This window comes from Microtus pennsylvanicus, chromosome 6 (assembly GCF_037038515.1).
Source record: "Microtus pennsylvanicus isolate mMicPen1 chromosome 6, mMicPen1.hap1, whole genome shotgun sequence".
Lineage (NCBI taxonomy): Eukaryota > Metazoa > Chordata > Mammalia > Rodentia > Cricetidae > Microtus > Microtus pennsylvanicus.
Window position 1 is genome coordinate 1,299,000 of NC_134584.1, and position 21,911 is coordinate 1,320,910.

At 55.0% G+C, this 21,911-nt stretch overlaps 1 protein-coding gene across 2 annotated transcripts; it reads right to left on the reverse strand.

Annotated features, from left to right (window-relative positions):
• Window positions 1–153: 153 nt before the first annotated feature.
• Tmprss9 (transmembrane serine protease 9) lies at window positions 154–20,359 on the reverse strand. Of its 2 annotated transcripts, XM_075975404.1 has the most exons (18): window positions 20,212–20,359; window positions 18,357–18,484; window positions 16,685–16,752; window positions 16,357–16,532; window positions 15,508–15,549; window positions 14,642–14,755; window positions 13,689–13,860; window positions 12,131–12,405; window positions 11,194–11,330; window positions 10,213–10,522; window positions 7,954–8,125; window positions 7,202–7,473; window positions 5,941–6,077; window positions 5,294–5,693; window positions 2,284–2,455; window positions 1,458–1,720; window positions 1,244–1,380; window positions 154–486 (listed from the first exon to the last, which is right to left on the reverse strand). In XM_075975404.1, exons 1-18 carry the CDS (start codon window positions 20,357–20,359, stop codon window positions 325–327), a joined length of 3,285 nt encoding a protein of 1,094 aa, XP_075831519.1. In that variant the 3' UTR covers window positions 154–324. The 2 variants fall into 2 exon arrangements, with proteins under 2 accessions (XP_075831519.1, XP_075831520.1); XM_075975405.1 differs by lacking the exon at window positions 16,685–16,752 and having other exon boundaries at window positions 16,357–16,499; window positions 18,358–18,484.
• Window positions 20,360–21,911: the final 1,552 nt, after the last annotated feature.

The window sequence follows — 21,911 nt, forward strand, 5'->3', positions numbered from 1 at the left end:
AACCAAGGGTGGTGCATGCCTGTCATCCCAGCGGGGGTGGGGTGAGTGTGACAACGACGGACCGACAGGACAGAAGGATGAAATTTGAGGTTAGCCTTGGGTACATAAGACTGTCTCCCACAAAAACAAAGGCACCAGTGGGCCGTCCAGAGACATGCTCTTGCCAAGACACAGGTCCTGAGCCAGAGCTAGGGAGAGGAGCTCTTTATTGGAACAACATACACAGCCACGGGTAGTTCCCATAAGACCTCTGTGCCTACCGGCACCAGCTCCCCCGGTAGATTGAGTGTCCAGTCCAGGCTTGGGTTGCCAGCTGCACGGTGGTCACTCCTGGATGTTCTGGCCTATCCATCCCAGCACGGCAGCCACTCTAGTGTAGACACCCGGGAAGTGGGGCCTGCCGCAGCCATAGCCCCAGCTAGTGACTCCCGTCAGCACCCACTGGCCAGATGGCTCCCTGCAGGCCAAGGGTCCCCCTGCATCGCCCTGAAGGGAAAAGCACTCTCAGACAGGCATCCCTCTGGGACCAGGGAAGACCCCACATGAGAAAATGCCAAGGTGCCTCACTTTTGCCATGTGCGGAATGGGTTCGGTGCTAGTGTCCGGGTCCCCAGGACCCAGTGTGTGTGCTGTGCCCATGAAAGCCAGAGTCAGGTGTTAGGTGTATTCTCGTTAGTATTCTCGCCACTCCATTGCGTTTAGATGGGGACTTTCTGTGACCCTGGGAGTAGTCCCGGACATCTTCTGTTTACCCACATAGACGTGTGCCTCCTGGGGGTCTGAGCTCAGGTCATCATCTCCCTGTACTTGAGAGGGAGATGTATGTGTATGTGTTGTCAGTGAGGCCGGCTCTGGCCTCAAACTCACAGTAATCCTCACTCTCCCAACTTTGAGCTACTTAGCCCGGTCAGGACCCTCCCTCCAGTAGGATGCAGGGGTTGGGAAGCCCGCATATTGTCTTTGAACAAGCAGTTGTGACAAGTGATGTCCCCAGAGTCAAGGGTGGCTGGGCCGGAGAGACTCTTGGGTAGTCTCGATAGGAAGGTGTTTGTCACACAGGCCTGAGGACCTGAATTAAATCCCAGAACCCAGGTGAAAATCCCCAGCTCGGGGCGGAGACAGGAGGGTTCCTGGGACTTAGGGATTCTCGGGGTGCTTTGAGACCCTGCCTCAAAAGACCATAGTATTGCAAGACTTAGGCCGGCCTGGGCTATGGAGAGAGCCCTGGGCCCCACCCACTCACCGAGCAGCTGTCCACACCCCCCTGCGGGAAGCCTGCACACAGCATGCGGCTGCTGATCTGTACCGGGTAGAAGCGGCGACAAGTCTGCTCGCTGAGGACGCGTACTGCGGCCTTCTGCAGCTGTGGAGCCATGGATCCTGCGGCAGCAAGGGAGGGAATGGAGTCGTGCCCGCATGTCCCCCTCCACCACCACCCCCTCCCAGCGCGCACTTACCTCCCTCCCTTAGCGAGCCCCAGCCGGTGATGACACAGCGCGCGCCTTCTGGGGGCCGCGCGGGCCCCGGCAGGCAGATTGGTCGCACCAGGCGGCTGCGGCGCACTGGACCTGCCAGCTCCAGCAGTGCCACGTCGTAGTCCAGCGTGTAGAGGTTGTAGAACGGGTGGCGGTAGATGCGCGCCACGCGCTCCAGCTGGCCCTCGGCGCTGCTCAGGAACGGGGTGCCCAGGAAGGCTGCCCACTGCATAGGGTCCCCGTAACTGCAGGGTGCGTGTGGGCATAGTCACTGTCCCAGTGGAAATGGGTCGCTCTATCCCCCTACCCAATTCGGGTTCACACAGCCACGATGTGTGTCCCTCTGAGGGAACACCCATGAGCTGGCACCATATCCAGCGCTGAGGATGCCCCCCCCATTCCTGCCCTCCAAACCCTCTAGAGACCTGACACAAGGCTCTTGACCCTTCTCAGCCACCCAGTAGAAATGAGGCTGCTGTGTGTGTTCACACGCGCCCGCGCACACACACACCACAGTCCGACCAGTACAGAACCGAGGGAATACCCCCAGCCTCCATGGCGCTCAGCCCTCTAGAGTGGAGCCTGCTGGCTAGCACCTCAGACACAGCATGGGAACATGTCCCTTTCACCCTGTGCCCCACAAGCACATGAGCTCTCGATGGGGGTTCCCTTTAGGAAATACACCCTCTACGTCTAGAGCCCTGCTGGGGAGATGGTGCCTTCTGTCCGGTGGCCTTGGGGCCTGGAGCCGAATTGCAGAGGTGGGCTGGGAACGGGCAGATGAACACCTCATCGAGGCAGGACTCACACGTCAAAGCAGTGTGCCGCGGACAGAAGCCACCTCTCAGCCACTAGTACGGCCCCGCAGCGGTGCTCCCTGCGCCGCAACCATAGACTCACTTGCCAGGGCCACTCCCCACGCGAGGCCGAGGTGCCGCCCACGATCCGGGTCAGAGCCCCTGGGGGTGCCAGGCCACAGTCTGCGGAGAGCAGGGACCCTGTGAGCTCCGGGCAGAGGGTCTTCTCCCGCTCTGTGACTCCGAGTGACCTGCCCCAGCTCTCCCATACCCACTGGCCTCTCAACGAATCCAGCACAGAGCTGTCCCCAGTGTCCTGTGGGAGGGGCAGAGGGTGGCTTCATGTCCCCCCCCAGCTGGCTCCTCTTTCCCAGAGCTGGACCAGCCTCAACGAATTTAAAAGGAGCCGAGGGAAAGGTAGATCCACCGGCCCCAGAGGAGCTCCAGGCAAGACGCAGGAGGCAGACTGAGTCCCTCAGCCCTCGCAGCCTCCGAAGCAACCGCCTTCCCATAGCGAGTGACCAGCGCTGGGGTCCCCCTTGGGGCTTCCCAGGTCTCCAGCTAAGGCGCTTAAAGGCCACTGTATTGCCAGGTTTAAGGTCAGATTGAGTTGAAGGCTGTGTGGAGTCACCTGAGCTGTGACTGTTCCCTAATTCCAAAAGGTGGGACCGTCACCTTCACCAGGGGTCCTGAGGCACAGAGAGCACTTCTGGTAAAAGCCCTGTTGTGACCCCAATGACCTACCCCTTCTGCACGTGACCCCAACCCTGCCCTTGTAGAAATGTCACCGTGGAGTTAGGAGCAGCGCCCCAGGCCCCAGCCGTAGCTGGAGTTAGAATAAGACGTGCATGGAACCAATGAGGTCTCCCCCAGGACCTTCCAGAACCCAGCCTGAGCCAGTGCCCCAGCAGGGAGCCATGGCTGAGGTGGCTAGACGTGGGGGCACTTGGAGGACTGGAACTCTGCGAGAAGTAGAAACAAACATGGCCCCCTTACCAGTTGGTAACTTGTCCAGGGACCCAAAGAAGGGGACCCTGGGCTCTAGATCAGGGTTTCTCAACCTGTGGGTCGACCCCTTTGGGAGTCTACTGACCCTTCCACAGGTGACCATCAGAAGACACAGATGATACATTCTGACCATAAGAGCAGGGAAATGACAGTTATAAAGTAGCAATGGAATTAATTTCATGGCTGGGGTCACCACAGCCTGAGGGTCTGCTCTGAGTGCTCATACCACCCACGCACGAGCAAGGGCGGGAGGACCACAGAGCGGAGCCGGCCATGCTGCGCTCTGCACTGGGTCTTTTTCCAGCCTCTCCTGCCTCTGCCTCCCAAGAGCTCAGACTACGGGTTTGTGGCACCACACCCTTATCTACAAAAGCTTAACTGAACCATCATCCCTCTCCAGCCCTCTTCTTTTTCCTTCTGGAACTTGCTTGCTCTCTCCTCTTTCTCTCTTTTTATTTTATTTGAACATTCCTAGCCATGATGAAGGCCAGAGACTCCATCACCCTGACCACGCCCCCAGCCCCTCACTGGGGGATTCTAGTCGGGGCTCCACCTCCAAACCAAGCCTTCATCCTTCTTGCTGGCCAGTCGCCCACACTAGCCTTCAATGCCCCTCATAGCCCAGGCTGGCTTTGGATGCTACCATCAAGTGGCTGAGACAACAGGTGTTTCCAACAGGCCCAACCTGATGTTTTCTTTCTTTCTTTCTTTCTTTCTTTTTTTTTTTTTTTTTTTGAGACAGGGTTTCTCTGTGGCTTTGGAGCCTGTCGTGGAACTAGCTCTTGTAGACCAGGCTGGGCTTGAACTCACAGAGATCTGCCTGCCTCTGCCTCCTAAGTGCTGGGATTAAAGGCGTGTGCTACCACCGCCCGGCTGCCTGATGTTTTCTTATCAGGACAGTTTACACTGGGGAACCTACTTCAGGGACCTCTTTTTACCAAAATGCCTATGCATAGACTGTCTTCAAACAGTCACGTTCTGCGGTCTTGGGGGTTGAGTAAATCTGGGTCATGTGACAGCCCTTGTAGGTCTGACTGTCACAGGCCTGTGGAGCTTATGCATCGCGACAAGTGAAATGAGTATTGGATCCTACCACCGCTACCAGGGCCCTGGGGCTGGCAAGAGCCCTGGTGGGTGGAGGGGTTTCCTCCATGGCATTTCCCGTCGGCGCTGCCTCTTTTGGGGAGTTGGAGGAGTTCAGGATGCAAGCTCCTGATGACAAACTGCAGTAGGTCAGGACTGACAGAGGGGTGGGAGCGGACATTGGGCTCATGGGTCCCTAGTGGCTCTAACTCCAGACCTAAGAGGTGTGTGCAGCAGCTTTGACCAAAAGTGGTGGCCACAGTGGTGCTGGCGCCCGGTGGCCCCGTAGCCTTTTTCTCGGCAGAGGGTGATTTTATCACCTTCCAACTCTGCAGCTCTGCCACATTGGAGCTGAAATCCAAGTCCCCCACTGCAGGCCCATCCACAGAGTTCCATTTGACCATGACCCCAGGGTGTGGCTTAGCAGGAGGGTACCCCCAATGCCCGCCAGGCCCTGGGTTTTGTGCCCCGTGCTAACAGAATGAAGAGAGAGAGAAGGAGAGTGGTAGCCTGGTGTGAGAGCAGTGCAAGCGGTCACCTCAAGCCTCAGGAGTTCAAGGTCAGCCTTGATAAACAAGAGTTGTTTGATCCTGCACGAGCCTCTGACCCCAGCACGGAAGGCAGCAGAGACAGGAGGATGGCTGGGACTCGTCTCCTGCAGCTGAAGCCCAGAAGCTCCATGCTCAATGAGATACCTAGCCTCTTTGGTGGAGGGGGATACAGACGCCCCCCTTTGGCCTCAGCATGCACACACGTGTGCACACACAAATGGACACAAGACATCTTCACACAGGCACACACAGTGGGACGTGGGAAAAGTGCAGCCACAGGGCTCTGGAATCTGGGACAATATGTCTCTTCAGTGCTGTCATGTCCAACCCCAGCTGTGCTGGGGACCCGCCGGCATTACACCACGTGGTGTCACCGTACCTGGCAGCTGGGAATGTGTGGTGGTGCCCAGAACACTCAGATCTGGCGTCTGTGCCCTGGTGGTGGTGCTCCTGGCAGACAGTGTTGTGTTGGGTGTTCGAGTGGTCACCCTGCTGGTGGCCCTGGGGGTTGCAGGTCTGCTGGTGGTAGCCTCTTGGAGAGTGAGGCCAGCCGTTCTGGGGGGCTGGTTTGGGATCAGCCATGTGCTGGAGGTGTGGGGGCGAGGTGTGGAGCTGGGGCCTGAGGACATGGCCTTCAGGATCCAGTCCTTGAGGTGCGTGATACGTGCGTAGACACCGGGCTTCTTAGCTTGGGCGCAGCCAATGCCCCAGCTCACGATGCCCGCCAGGTAAAAGACACCGGGTGTCTCCTCACATGCCAGGGGGCCACCAGAGTCACCCTGCAGGAGAAGGACACCACCAGGCCTTTGTGGGACACCCATCCAAGGAATAGCAAGGCTCCACTCCCATCGGACTTCAGGGTGACCTTAGACCCCGCCCCCCCCCAAGCCTTTATCATTCAACTCTTGCTTTTCTTTTTTTGAGTGCCGGGGATAGGATCCAGGGCCTCACACACGCTAGGCAAGTACTCATCACTGAGCTGTACCCCACCTAAGAGGGAGTTTGGGGTATCCCTGTGCCACCCACCTGGCAGGAGTCAACTCTGCCCTCCAGGAAGCCAGCACAGAGCATGCGGTCCGTGAGGGAGAAGTTGTACAGGGCACCACACATCTTCTGCTCTATGATGCCCACAGACGCCTTCTGCAGGATGTCGGGCTTGGTGGCTGCCAGGAAAGAGAGCTCAGAATATCATCTGTGACTCCTCCCAAGCAGGGCCACCAGGTGCTGGCCCTGTCCCGGAAAAAATGACCATATCCTACAGGAATGTTTGCTTGAGACAGGGTCTCACTGTGTAGCTCTGGCTGTCCCAGAACTCACAGTGATCCTCCTGCCTCTGCTTCCCAAGTGCTGGGATTGAAGGAGTGTGCCACCACCGCCTGGCTATCATTTTCTCCTTGTGGGGCTTTGCATATGCTAGGTGAGTGCTAACATATTAGGTCAGTACACGCCTAACTCTTGGGGTTTTGAGGGTCTCACTGTGTAACTCAGGTTGGCCTTAACCCGGTGATGCCTCGGCTCTGCCTCCTGAGGACTGGGAAGACAGCTGCACGCCACCATTCCCATTCTGACACAACTGTTTCACAGAGGGTTAGAGCAACAGTCCTCACCCCACGGGTCATGACCCCTTTGGGGGGGTCCCATAGCAGACATTTACATTACGATTTATAACAGTAGCAAAATTATACTTATGAAGTAGCAACAAAGTAACTTCACGGTTGGGGTCACACAACGTGAGCAACTGTGTTAAAGGTCGCAGCACGAGGAGGGTTGAGAACCACGGATCTAGAGCATAAATATTTTCAGCTTATTCTGTTAGTGGATGGAGGTGCAGGGAGCCACGTGACAATAAAGCTTTATTCACACCCAGTCGTGTAGCCTCTGGCCTAGCAAGAGGCCAGTGGTTCCACTCTGTGGCCAATGCGTCAGCACAGATATTTTTTGCAGTCATGGACACCCGGTCGATGAATATGTAAATTTATTTTTGTTTTTTTGAGACAGGGTCTCTCTATGTAGCCCTGACTGTCCTAGAACTCAATATGTAGACCAGGCTAGCCTCAGAGATCTGCCTGCCTCTGCCTCCCTAATACTGGGATTAAAGGCTTGAGCCACCACTGCCTGGTGAATGTGTCAATAAAATGTTATTTATGTGCAGAAATGAGGGTCCATATGTAGCCCCTAGGAGATACCGAGTGCCTCTTAGGATATGGGATCAGCACAGCCAAACCCCATCCTTCCTAGGCCCGGCCCTGGGGAATACAGCTGTCATTTCCCTCTGGGCCCTGCTCACCGTTTCCCTCCTGCATGTTGCCCCAGCCTGAGATCATGCACTTCCGGCCCACAGGGAACTTGTGGATGGCCAGAGGGAGACAGATGGGCTGGATGTATTTGTTGAAGACCAGTGGCCGGGCCAACTCCAGCAAGGCAACATCAAAGTCCAGGATGCCTGGGTTGTAGCGGGGATGCAGGTCCACCCTTCGCAGCCCCAGCTTCACGGGGCTCCCTCCAACACCCAGCAGGGACGTGGTGCCCAGGTGCGCCTGCACCTGTTCTGCCTTGGTGCTGTAGAGACAGGACCTCAAGATGCCTGCCCTGCCCGCTCCCAGCCCACACCCGCACCCCATGGAGGGTCCCTAGGAAGGAGACCCGATGGAGCGTGCACCCTTAGGGCTTTGCTTTTTGTCACTTTGGCCATGACCCTAGCAATTTCTTTGTTCTGCTTTTCCAGACAGGGCTTCTCTGTGGCTTCGGAGTCTGTCCTGGAACTCGCTCTATAGACCAGGCTGGCTCAAACACACAGAGATCCGCCTGTCCCTGCCTCCTGAGTGCTGGGATTAAAAGTGTGCACCACCACTGCCCGGCTGACCCTAGCAGCTTTATCGGTGTCATAGGTCAGACTACAGAGCCCAGAGGGCACAGTTGTGGGCTTGAGACACACCGTGTAATTCAGGCAGTCAGGAGTAACGGCTTCCTGGTTTGGGTCTGTCTGGTGGTTTATTCTGAGACAGAGTGTCTGCTATCAGGGCTCTGGGGACGCCTTACTGATTGAAACAGTGGGCGGCAGAGAGTAGCCAGCGGTCTCCCACCACGGTGGCCCCACAGAAATGTTTGGATCCTTCCTTCAGGCTGGCCTGCCAGGGCACCTCCCCAGACACGGCGCTGAGCCCACCCACAATCCGAGTGGGCTTGTCCATCGCGGGTCTGGCCCCACACTCTGCAAGAGAGGAGAGAGGAGAATGGGGCCACCCATTCTGGCCCCTGAGAGACCTACATACAGACATACAGACAAACAGACACACATCAGTCTGGTCACCCAGGGTGACGGGGCTTGGGGTATACAAGGGAAACAGGACAACACCCTGCGGGAGTCACAGGACCCACAGAGTCAGTCACATCTACATGGTGGCACATGCCTGTCATCCCAGCACTCAGAAGCTGAGGCAGGAGGATTGTTCTGAGTTTGCTGTCCAAGAAGGGAGGGAAGGAGTAAAGAGAGGGAAATGGGGCTGGCTGGGATAAGGGAGAGTCACAGGCTGCTGAAAAACAGGAACAAACCACAGGAGAAATCCTGACCATGAAGGAGGCAGAACTCACAGTCCGAGGACACCAGGCCCGGGTCCCCACTGCCCAGCACCACAGAATAGACACACACACACACACACACACACACACACACACACACACTGATGAAACCAGAAGAGGCATATAGGGACGGTGCCCAGCAGGGCCACACTGGTCACTTCTTGCTGGCCCTGTGGGTCACTCTGACTATGTTGTCTTTGCAACTTCATTTTCAAATGCACCTACATTACACTTTCAAAACATTAAAAAATGAAGCCAAGAATGGTAGTGGAGGCCTTTAATCCCAGCACCTGGAAACTGACTGAGGCAAAGTCAGCCTGGTCTACAAAGTGAGCTCCAGGTCAGCCAGGGCTACATAGTGAGACCCTGCCTCAAAAAAAAAATTAAAATTAAAATTTAAAATGTATGCCTGAAGAATGGCCACCCTACAGGCTGTGCTCTTGACAGACATCAGCAATCAATTGCCAATCCCCTAGCTAGTGCTTCATGGTGTTGGACTAGATGTCCAAACATCCGGGAGGAGTTGCTCCAGACACCACTCACACAGGCGCAATTGATGAAAAAGCAAGAGGATTTTTATTCTGTCATGACAGGGCCCTTCAGGTTCGGGATATGAAGGACATCGATAGCTGTTACAGTCATCTCTTAAAGCAAAAAACCACAGACACAAGCGGGGGGGGGACCTGTAGGTTGTTTTCCAACTTATTAGATTGGCTTATTCAAAGGGTTACTAGCAGTGATTGGTCTATTTGAGGGCAGGAGAATAGCTGCATGATCGGGTGAGATAAGAGGGGGAGCATCTGTGGTCCATCCTAACCTTGGTCCAGTGACTAAATCAATACATCAGGAACTGAGTCAACATCTGTGGGTTGTATTTGCCTCAGTTCCCAGAATGGAGTTATGTTTGAAGATTATTCACAAGGACACAGGAGGATGAGCAGTCTAGCATGTGTGTGTGGGCGACTGTCCAGGTTTCACATGTTAAGATGCTTCAGAAAATGTCTTTAGAGCTGAGAGGCCTCAGAAATGCATTCAGAGTCTTTTAATGGCAGATGTCAATAACCAGTCACCATTTCTCTCCCAGTCTCAAGACTGATACCAATAATAAATCGTTTATCTCCCATCAAGCACTTTCACGGCAGACACCAATATTCAGTCACCAATTTCTCACTGAGGACTCAAGGCAGGCATTGTCAATCATTCGCCAATCCTCCATCTAAGGCACTAGCCATCAAACCTGATAAATTTTGCTGAGTTCAATTCCCTGGAACCCGAGCAGTGCAAGGAGAGAGCCAATTTCTTCAAGTTGTCCTCCGACCTCCACAGGCACTCCCCCTTTTCCCCTCAAAAGAAACCAGTAACCAGCTGCCAATCTCCCACAGTGTGAAACCAGACGTCAGCAGCTGATCACAGCTGGGCCTGATGGAGCACGCCTTCAATCCCAGTCAGAGACAGGCACATCTCTATGAGTTCAAAGCCATCCTTGCACACGAAGAGTTCCAGAGCAGCAAGGGTTACACAGAGAGACCCTGTCTCAATTCCATCAAAATATCACCAATTACTTGCTGTCTATCATGACAGACATTGGCAGTCGATTACCTACCCCTCACCTGGTGCCTCAAGATGGGCGCTTAAGCGCCCGTCAGACATCGATAGTCAATTACAGACCTCCCTAATTTATGCAACCCCTCCTGGGAGGGGCATGCCGCCCCGTAGTACCTTGTGGCTTGGGCGCGGTGCTGGGGTGTCGTGGTGCTGTGCTGGGGACAGCCGTGGGTTTGGCAGAGGTGCTGGGCACCGGACTCTCGGGGCTGGTCTGCCAGGGAGAGCTGGGGGTGACGGGCGCAGGGGCCGCCGTGGGACCCACAGCCGTGCTGGTCACCTCCAAGATCCAGTCCCGCAGCCGGGTGACGCGGGTGTAGACCCCCGGCCGCCGAGCTTCCGCGCAGCCAATTCCCCAGCTCACGATGCCAGCAAGGAAGAATCTTCCAGAAGGCTCCTCGCAGACCAGAGGTCCCCCAGAGTCACCCTGGAAAACAGGGGTACGCTCTCAGCATGGATGGGTGGGGGTCCACGAGGGTCGCCAGTGCACACACAAGCCAGAGGCACGGCGCCAGGGCTGAGGCTGCGCCCACACGGGCCACGCACGGCGACACCGGCTCTGTGGCCCGCAGTGGGGACTCCCGGCAGAACCACAGTTGCAGGTCTCCACGCAGAGCAAGGACAGTGAAAGTAAAGTCGCCGTCGTTCTGCCGGGTGCCGTGCACACCTTTATTGATTCATTTATTTAGATATTTGATGCATGAATATTTCATCTGCCTGTCTGTGCACCGCCTTTGTGCCTGGTGCCCTCAGACGCCAGAAGGCATCATATCCCCTAAAACTCTTAACCAGGGAGTCGTCCCTCCAGGAGGCAGAGGCAGGAGGATCTCTGTGAGCTTGAGGCTAGCCTGGGCTACAGAGCAACGCCAGCCAGAACTGCGCAGAGAAAAACAACGGTAAAAACATACAGTGACTTCCATTTTCATAATACACAGTCAGCCACAAGAGTTCAGGCAGGGGATTGCATATTTGTTTTTCTTTTTGAGACAGAGCCTCAAGTAGCTCAGGCTAGCCTCAAACTCCTGGTGTAGTTCAGGATGACCCTGATGGTTCCTGCGAGCTAGGGGACAGAGGGTAACAGAAGGCCTGGCAGCCCACCTGACACGAGTCCACCTTCCCGTCCAGGTAGCCGGCACACACCATCCTGTCGGTGAGTGAGGGGCCATACAGACTGGCACACAGGCTCTGGTCCAGCAACTCCACCGTGGCTTTCTGAAGGACCTCTGGCTTCACCACTACCCAGATGGTGACAGAGAAAAGCAGGCTGAGAACTCGGGACCCCTGCAGGCTTTCTGAGCCCGGAGACTGGAGACCGCTTCCTGTTGGCTTTCCCAAGCTTCCCGGGGCCACCCGCTCCTCACCCAGACGGCAGCGTCCACCCGAGGATTGGGCTCCTCATCACTTCTCCCCACCGGTGCTCTCTGCTCACGTGACATCTGCTTCCTCCTGCCGCGCCCTCAATTCCGACTTACCCAAGGGAGAGCTCACTCTCAGCCCCAGTAAAGGGCACTCATTCTTGTTCTCCTGTCTATAAGCTTTTTTTTTTTTAATTTTTTTTGTTTTCTTTATGAGATGCGGTCTCTTGTAGCCCAGGCTGACCTTGAACTCACTTCCTAGCCAGAGTGACCTTGGACTTCATCTTCCTGATTTAAATTCTTAAATTTGGGGATGACAGTTGTGTGCTTTACAGAATTTCTTTTTTCTTTTTCCTTACCTGAGGTATTGAACTCATACACTTCCACGGGGTAGATAGCTACCCTGACCACGCCCCCAGCCCCTCACTGGGGATTCTAGGCGGGGCTCCACCCTGACCACGCCCCCAGCCCCTCACTGGGGTTCTAGGCGGGGCTCCACCCTGACCACGCCCCACCATGCTTTTAGTTTTCTTTCTCAAGGTCTTGCTGGCCGGATCCCTCTGCCTCAGGCCCACAATCTTTATGGACTCAGAGGCTGGAGCCGCCATTGCCGGGCCACAAGCTCCTACTTCAGGGCTGGACAGTGGCAGTAGGGGGTGGGAGGATGCCCGAGGGCTTACGGAAGTCCTCCTTCAGGTAACCCCAGCCCGAGATCAGGCACTTCTTGCGTGGCGGGAAGACGTGAGTGGCGGCCGGGAGGCATGCGGGCTGTACGTAGCGACCGAAGGGTAGCGGGCGAGCCAGCTCCAGCACCGCCACGTCGAAGTCCGCGGTGTCCGCGTCGTAGGCAGGATGCTTGGAGATGTGGAGCACGCGCGCGCGCACGGTGCTGGCCTCCGAGCCGCTCAGGTGCACGCTACCCGCCTGGGCCGCCCACTGCGCAGGGTCCTGGAATCTGGGGAGTTCGAGGGGTGCGGCTTAAATGAGGGGGGAGCTCAGAGCAGTCGGCAAGGAAAGACAGTAAAGGATGCGGGACTGCGATTGCGGACATCTCTGTCCTCAGCCCAATATCAGGATGCAACGACTAGCCAGAGGCCTCCGTGTGCACAGACGCTTACGGCCAAGCCTGTCGGCCTGAGCTCGATTCCACATTGGGTGGAAGAAACGAATCAGCTACTGCAAGTTGTCCTCTTACACACACAGACACGCGCGCGCGCACGCGCGCGCTCTGGCACGTGCACCCAAACGCATACAGACAAAAAAAACAAACAAATGAAAAGCTGAGTAGGATTGCACACGCCCTTGATGCCAGGACCTGGGAGCAGAGCAGGCGGATCTCTGAGCTCAGGGACAGCCTGGTCTACAGAATGAGTTCCCCGACAGTTACATAGTGAGACCCTGCCTCAAAATTAAATAAGTAATAAATGAAAACGAACGCAGACTGGGATACGGGTGGGTACCTGTAACCCCAGCACTCAGGAAGCTGAGGCAGGAGGATTATGAACTCCTGGGAAACCTAGTGAGCCTTGTCTTTTTTTTCTTTCTCAAGACAGGGTTTCTCTGTGTAAGAGTCCAGGAACTCACTCTGTAGACCAGGCTGGCCCTGAACTCAGAGATCCACCTGCCTCTGCCTCCTGAGTGCAGGGATTAAAGGTTTGTGCCGCCACCACCTGAGGTCTTTCAAAATTAATTAATTAATCAAAAAAAGAAAAGAGGACCTGGAGAGACTCCTCAGTGGTTAGCACACCAGTTGCTCCTGCAGACCTGCTGTTCAATTCTCCGCACCCTCATACTGGCTCACGACCACCTCTAACTCCAGTTCTAGGGGATCCAACGCCCCCTTCTGGCCTCTGTGAGCATCAGGATGCACATGGTGCACAGACAGACTGACAGGAAAAACGTCCAAACGCTTAAAAATAGATAAACCAGGGGGCTGGAGAGATGGCTCGGAGGCACTGGCTGCTCTTCCAGAGGTCCCAAGTTCAATTCCCAGCAACCACATGGTGGCTCACAACCATCTGTACTGAGATCTGGCGCCCTGCTCTGGCGTGCGGGCATACATCGAGGCAAAATGTTGCATACATAATAAATAAATAAATCTTAAAAAAATAGATAAACCAGAAGAGAAGAGGAGGGGAGGGAATGGAAGGAGGAGTGGACTTTGAAAAAAAGGAGGCTGTGAGGGGAGGAGCGAGGAGGGGGAGAAGCAAATGGGCAGGGCTGAGCGGTGAGACTCACTCATTGAAGCAGTGGGCAGCAGACACCAGCCACCTGGCCCCGATGATGGTGGCCCCACAGAAGTGTTCATGGTTCTCGCGAAGGCTGACCTGCCAGGGGAACTCCCCGGGGGCTGCCTCTACACCACCCACGATCCTGCCAGCCGACCTCCAGGCAGGCTGCCAGCCGCAGTCTGCAAGACACAAGGCCACTGACTGTAGCCCTGGTTGTCCTGGAACCCGCCTCGAACTCATAGAGATCCGCCTGCCTCTACCTCCCGAGTGCTGGGATTAAAGGCATGCGCCACCACCGCCCAACATAATGTCTTTCTTTTAAAACAGACTCTTTCCAGCCCAAGCGTCCTTGATGCTCTTCCCTCTGCTCCCGAGAGCGCGGATGACCATGTCTGCACCACCAAGCACCGTGGGGCACTTTCTTGACTCATAGCTGTTGATGCTGGAGGACTGAGCCTTTTTCTTTTTCTTTTTTTTTTTTTTTTTTTTTTGGTTTTTCGAGACAGGGTTTCTCTGTGGCTTTGGAGCCTGTCCTGGAACTAGCTCTGTAGACCAGGCTGGTCTCGAACTCACAGAGATCCGCCTGCCTCTGCCTCCCGAGTGCTGGGATTAAAGGCATGCGCCACCATCGCCCGGCAGGACTGAGCCTTTTATCACAGCAGAAGGGAGCAGACTAGAACGCCACTGTCGTCTTCCGGCACAGGCTGAAATTGCCAGACTCAGTGACGACCACATAGCATTTTCTCCACTCCTTGCTCAGATTGAACCAGTGCTTGTTCCTGGCACCATAGAGCTCCAGGCTGCCTACACCTGCTTGAGTCTGAAGGTGGTCCCCTCTGGACAGCTGTGCTTAGCTAGCGGGTGGCTTCCTGCCCTCCACGTCGCCAGCCTTCCCTTTGCCCCTCCCATTCAGCGTGAGCCCAGAGCGCCCCAGGCCCCGGGCACAATGCACTCACTGACCGCACTGAGCCTCGTCAGACAGGTCGGAGCAGTCCACTCTGTCATCACACTCCGGGTTCTCTCGGCTCACGCACTGACTGTTTGCACAGGAGAAGGTGTTGGCGGGGCAGCGGCCTGGGGACAAAGAACCCAGCTGGCGGCAGCAACTCACAGTGTCCACTGGGAACCCCCACAGCGGGGAAAAACTCTGAGCTCTCTGCTTATCTCTGGGGACAGGGCATGGCTAGACACCACGGCTGGGTGTGAGCCCTGAGCGATTTGTGTGAGGCTTGTAGACCAGGCTAGTCCTGAACCCGCTACATAGACCAGGCTGGCCCCGAACTCAGAGACCTGCCTGCCTCTGCCTCCTGAGTGCTGGGATAGAAGATGTATGCCACCATGCCAGGCTAGGGCCACCTCTCTCTGTTTCCTGACTGCAGACTCAATGTGACCAGCTGCCTGCCACTGCGCCCTCCCTGCCGTGATGGACTGTGCTATAACTGTAGCCAGAGCAAACCCCTCCTCCCTTAAGCCACTTATGTCACCATAACAGACCAGTGACGGAGACAATTTTCAAAACAAATACTGGCTGGGCATGGGGGTGCACATTTAACCTGAGCACTCAGGGGGCAGAGCCAGAGCTCTGAGTTTGGGGTCAGCCTGGGCTACAGAGTGAGACCCTGCCTTTAGAAATAAAGCAATAGCATTCGCTGAGGCAGGGCAGGACAATGCTTCCTACCTCGCTAAAGTTGGCCCCTCCCGGCCCATGCCTGCGATGTTACGGCCCCCAGGAAGCAGGGGCCCGCAGAGGTCACACGTGGGATTACTGGAGAGAAGTTTTAGGGATCTTCACGGGAAACGGAGCTGCGGGCAGAGGCCAGTCCTACCTGACTTTAAGTCCCTCTCGGTCACCTGACTGTCACACCTTCCTGAAGCAGAACAGACAAAATCAAGTGAGAGCCAGGCTGAGGCAGGAGGACTGTGCCTTTGAGTCAGCCTGGGCTATATGAGAAGTTCCTGTCCAACTTCCCCTCCCTCGGAGGTCAGCTGTGTTAGTGCAGCTGGCAACAGTCACCTAAGCTCCAACACTAAGTCTGGCCTCAGCCTGGCTGGTCTGGCAGTAAAGAGCCACACGAGACTGGCGGCCACCCTCCTAGTGGGGAACACGCTGTCACTGAGGAATGTTCTAGAAGATGGCACTGAGGTGGTGGTCACCAAGACCCCAGCGATCATGTGAGGGCCAGGGGACAGTAAGGTCTAAGTGACGAGTGTCTCTAATTGACTCTCCCTTCTTTTTTGTTTGTTTTTGCTTTTTGAGACAGGGTTTCCCTGTGTACTCTGGCTGTCCTGGAACTCACTCTGTAGACCAGGCTGGCCTCAAACTCACAGAGATCCTCCTGCCTCAGGCTCCTGATTGCTGGGATTAAAGGCGTAAAGCCATCATGCCCAGTTAATTCTGGAGCTTTCTGTGTGTCTTTGACGATTACGAACCAAGGATGAGTAAACCAGGGATGTGAGGGGGCTCTTACTGCCAGCAGCAGGGGTCACAAAAGTAAGATGTTTACAGTCTGACCCTCTACCTCCAAGGGTGTGGGAAGCCAGGTGTTTTCCCTCCTTCCATCAGAGGGGGAGATTTTTTTTTAATTATGACAATTATGCAATTTGAGCTGCACCTCACACACACACCCCTCCCCCGCACACTTTTATCTCCCAGACAGGGGCTCCCACCTACTTACCTGTCAGCTCCACTGACACAATGGTGCCGTAGGCAGCAAGGGAAAGACCTTGGCCCTGCAGCCTTGCCTGGATGCCTTTTTGCAAGATGTCCTCTTCCTGGTCCAGGCTCAGTGGTTGGAAGGCTCGGAACAAAAAGTGGAGCCGGAAATGCACAAAGATGCTGGAATTTCCATCCCTGCAAGCACGACAGGGCCTTGGAAGCAGAAAGCATGCTTGCTGCTAGAGTTTTCCAGAATCTTCTGGGATCTTCTAGATGGTTCTAGAATTATCTAGAATCTCCATAGTGTCCACAAAGCTTGCTTTGCCCTCACAGAAGGCCTGACTCACCTGTAACTGAGCACAGTGCAGCCTGTGCAGCTCGACTCTAACTCTGTTTCGTGGAAACTGCTCACAAACTGCAACAGACAAGAGCAGGGATGCTGAGCCATGGTGAACCGGGGCCACAGAGCCAGGAGTGGGGATGCTGAGCCACGGTGAACCGGGGCCACAGAGCCAGGAGTGGGGATGCTGAGCCACGGTGAACCGGGGCCAGAGAGCCAGGAGTGGGGAAGCTGAGCCACGGTGAACCGGGGCCACAGCGCCACCTACAGGGTGGGGAGGAGCACTGGGAAGGTAGTCATGAGGAAACACTCTTCCATCAATAAATTAACAAACCCACACAGTGCAGTCAATGCACACAATTGAGTATTACTCAGCCCTGGAAAAGAATATAAGACTATACACCACTTCCATGTTATAAGTTCAAAGATTGAAAGCAACAACTCAATTACAGACACCCCATAGCTGCACAGGGAGCAGCACCGCAAGGCAGGACCAGCTGCATATCTGTGTCCACAGAGATGGGTTGATGTGATGGGTGGATGGATGGATGGATGGATGGATGGATGGATGGATGGATGGTGGATTGGGTGGATGGGTGGGTGGGTGGATGGATGGATGGATGGATGGATGGATGGATGGATGGTGGATTGGGTGGATGAGTGGGTGGATGGGTGGGTGGGTGGATGGGTGGGTGGATGGTGGATTGGGTGGATGGGTGGGTGGGTGGATGGGTGGACGGGTGGACGGGTGGGTGGGTGGATGGGTGGGTGGGTGGGTGGATGGATGGATGGATGGATGGATGGATGGTGGATTGGGTGGATGGGTGGGTGGGTGGATGAGTGGGTGGATGGATGGGTGGATGGGTGGGTGGATGGATGGATAGATGGGTGGATGAGTGGGTGGATGGATGGGTGGGTGGATGGGTGGGTGGGTGGATTGGGTGGATAGGTGGGTGGGTGGATGGATGGGTGGGTGGATGGATGGATGGATGGGTGGGTGGATGGGTGGATGGGTGGATAGATGGGTGGGTGGATGGATGGATGGGTGGATGGGTGGACGGGTGGATGGATGGGTGGATGGGTGGGTGGGTGGATGGATGGATAGATGGGTGGGTGGATGGATGGGTGGGTGGATGGATGGGTGGGTGGATAAGTGGGTGGGTGGATGGATGGATGGGTGGGTGGGTGGGTGGATGGGTGGGTGGATGGATGGGTGGGTGGGTGGATGAGTGGGTGGATGGGTGGGTGGGTGGATGGGTGGATGGGTGGGTGGGTGGATGGGTGGATAGATGGGTGGGTGGATGGATGGGTGGGTGGATGGATGGATGGATGGGTGGGTGGATGGGTGGATAGATGGGTGGGTGGATGGATGGGTGGATGGATGGGTGGGTGGATGGGAGGAGAGTGCATGGTAGATACACAACATGGTCCATTCCCACACTAAACTGGCATGCAGCCATGAACCGATCAAGGCTGACACATGATACGGCATGTTAGAGATCCACACAGCATGGACTCCATGACAGGAAATGTCTCGACAGAAGCACTGCATGTGACACATGACCACAGAATTTAGCAGATGGAGTCTGAGCATTTTTTCTCCCTGTCCATCCCACAGACTGACCGCCCCTGTCGCACACCCACCCAGCTGCCTCCTTCTCTGTCCCGGCTGCACTCACCAGTGTCTGCAGAGCAGGCGTCAGGAGACGGTAGTAGTCTGAGGTCTCCTGCTGGAGAGAGCTGCTGAAATGGATTCCATGCAGCTGCGCGGTGTGCTCCACGTGCACCCCCTGTGCAGAGAGGAAGGCTGCGGGCGAGAGGGACCCCCTGTGAGCCTCACCTGCTCGAGCCTCCACACACAGGAGACCTGACCACACCAGTGTGCCTTTCCCGAAGGACTCTGGGAGACCTCTCCTGGGACCCCAGATGTAGCACAATGCTTATAGAAGCCAAGGGACCTCAGGTGCCCCAAAGTCAATGACAGGATAGTTGATGGTCCCACAGGAGGCCTTGCAGTGTATCCCGACCGCTTTCCTAGGGTGGCACAGCAATCACTGTGAAGCACAGAGCAAATCAGGGGCCCTCGGGACCTCTGCCCTGTTCATCCATGGCCACACTCCCGATGCCTGCCTTCTTTGATGACAGTCACGTGTGTGAACGTCAGTCCGCCAGCTGACTGGTTCTCTCAGTCCTCATCTTATTCTGAGGTGGGGTCTCTTACTGAACACAGGGCTCACGGATTTTCCTGTGTGTTCCCGCTACCCCAGCTCTGAGACTGCAAGAGCCTGTCAGTACAGCGTGCTTTTTCCGTGATGGCTGTAGATTGGAACTCAGTGTCTTGCAAGGCAGACAGTCTACAGACCTAGCAATCTCTGTTCCCTCTGACTTGAATATTACTGTCTTCCCGTCACAGCCGTCCCTGCCTGTGTCACCATGCTTCCTAAATGGAGTGTCTAACTGTGACTTACACCAAATAAAAAGAAGTAAAGCACAACACAACTGGAGGAGGTGCGGGTGCGCCTGTGTGGCAGCCTTTCTGGAGGCTCACAACCTCCTGCAACTCCAGTTCCAGGGGCTGACCTCTCTTCTGGCCTCTGTAGGCACTGTACATTCATGGTGTACACACACACACACATGCAGGCAAAACCCTCACACACGGTCCCGGGTTCCAACAGTCTCAAAATTCTTGCAGTCAGGGAGCCAGCAGCCAGGCACAAGGGCACACACAAGGACAAGGCGAGAGATAGGCCCAGCCACTAGAGGGCAGAAGTCAGCATGTCTGGCTGCAATAACCCAGAAGGACCAGAAAAGTTTAGGAAATACTATATATAATTGGAGAGCAGTTAGTTTATTCTTTTGCCACACAAGAAGGTATCCCAACTTGTGTTCATCATCACACTCACACAGAATAACCGTTTTAATAGACTGTGGCTGAGCCATACCCTAGGCAGGGACTGCATCCTGACCACGCCCCCAGCCCCTCACTGGAAGTCTCCAGGTGGGAGTTAGACCCCTAAACCACACCTTTTTTGCCCTGACTGACCAGGAACTCAGGATCCTTCTGTCGCGGCCTCTCTAGTTCTGCCACCCCAAAGAGCTGTCACGACTTACACACGGCCATTCCTACTCCATTTGCCCCCAATTCTGACCACTTCTGGATTCCTTCCAGGTGGGAAAACATTGCCCACTGCCACTTCTCACTCACCCAGCACCGCACATTTTTTTTTGTTTTTGTTTTTGGTTTGGTTTGGTTTTGGTTTTTCCAGACAGGGTTTCTTTGTGGTTTTGGAGCCTGTCCTGGAACTAGCTCTTGTAGACCAGGCTGGTCTCGAACTCACAGAGATCTGCCTGCCTCTGCCTCCCAAGTGCTGGGATTAAAGGCGTGCGCCACCACTGCCCGGCTACCCAGCACATTCTTGGACTTCGGAGTCTGTCCTTGCCTGCTGCTGGCTCTGGCTGGATGCTCAGGACACTTAGGATTGTCCTTTGGAGCGTCCCCTACTCCAAGGACCCAGCCTTCCTCCTGCTACTTACCCAAAAGAACTCCTAGGGAGAGGACAACCATAGTGATGGCCACGACTGTGGTGACAGCCGTCCGACGGCAGCCAGAGTACGGAGCAGGGACAGGAACGTGCTTCATCATCTCCGACACAAGTTGTAAGTCAGGTGCAGTGGGCTCCATGGCTCGGCAAACTCAGGGCTCCAGCTAGACGCCTGCAAAAAGTGGATGGAGCCACCCTTGGTTTGCGCCTATTGGGAGGCCAGGGACAGGACAGGCCCATCCTAGCCACTGTAGCCCAGTGAAGCCAGGGAGGAGAGATGGAGGACACACCCAGAAAAATCGTGCCAATTATTTGGGGGTGCAAGAGATATCAGATGGCTGTGCTCTCAGAGGAAGGGAGTTCAGTTCCCAGCATGCACAAGGAAGCTCACAACTGTCTGTAACTCCGGTTCCGGAGGGTCCGATGCCCCCTTCTGGCCTCTGTGGAAACTGCACTCGTGCGCACAGACACATTAAAACAGACTAAAGCCGGGCGGTGGTGGCGCACGCCTTTAATCCCAGCACTCGGGAGGCAGAGGCAGGTGGATCTCTGTGAGTTCGAGACCAGCCTGGTCTACAAGAGCTAGTTCCAGGACAGGCTCCAAAACCACAGAGAAACCCTGTCTCAAAAAACCAAAAAAAAAAAAAAAAGAAGAAGAAGAAGAAATAAAACAGACTAAATGTTGGTTAATGTCTCACTTACTGTCCAGGTGAGTGTGGCTGTCACATGCAGCAGACACAGCTCTGTAGGTGAACTTTATCCTGCAGTGCATCCGCACCTGTATCAGACTCTCATGAGGCTGTGGGGACTTTTTTTTTTGGTCAAAAATTACTCTAGCTGGTTTCATCCCAGTGTTTGGAGGCTGAGGCAAGAGGATCTCTGTGCGTTCAAGGCCAACCTGGTCTACAAAGAGAGTTCCAGGACAACCAGCGCTACACAGAGAAACCCGTCTCAAAAGAAAAAATAAAAGGAAAAAAAGAAAAGAAAGAAAGAAATTCCTGTAGAAATTGTATTATAGGGGGCTGGAGAGATGGCTCAGAGGTTAAAAGCACTAGTTGCTTTTCCAGAGTTCCTGAGTTCAATTCCCAGCAACCACATGGTGGCTAACAACCATCTATGAGATCTGGGGCCCTCTGCTGGTGGGCAGGCATACATGCAGAGCGAATATTGTATACATAATAAATAATTTTTTAAAAAAAGAAATTATTTAAAAAAAAAAGAAATTGTATTATACCGCACGCCTGTGATTTCAACACTCCACAGGCAGCGGCCAGAGGATGGTTGTGTATCTGGGCTACAGGATGAAATCTGTTTCTTGTCATCAAAAGAACAACCCCCCCCTTTTTTTTAATTTTTTTATTTTTTTGGTTTTTCGAGACAGGGTTTCTTTGTGGTTTTGGAGCCTGTCCTGGAACTAGCTCTTGTAGACCAGGCTGGTCTCAAACTCACAGAGATCTGCCTGCCTCTGCCTCCCAAGTGCTGGGATTAAAGGCATGCGCCACCACCGCCCGGCTCCCCCCCCCCCTTTTAAAGACAGGGTTTCTTTGTGTAGCCCTGGCTGTCCTGGAACTCATTCTGTTGACCAGGCTGGCCTCAAAGTCAGAGATCCTCCTGCCTCTGCCTCCTGAGTGCTGGGATTAAAGGCGTGCGCCACCACCACCTGGCCAAAACAACAAACTTAATAAAACAAAT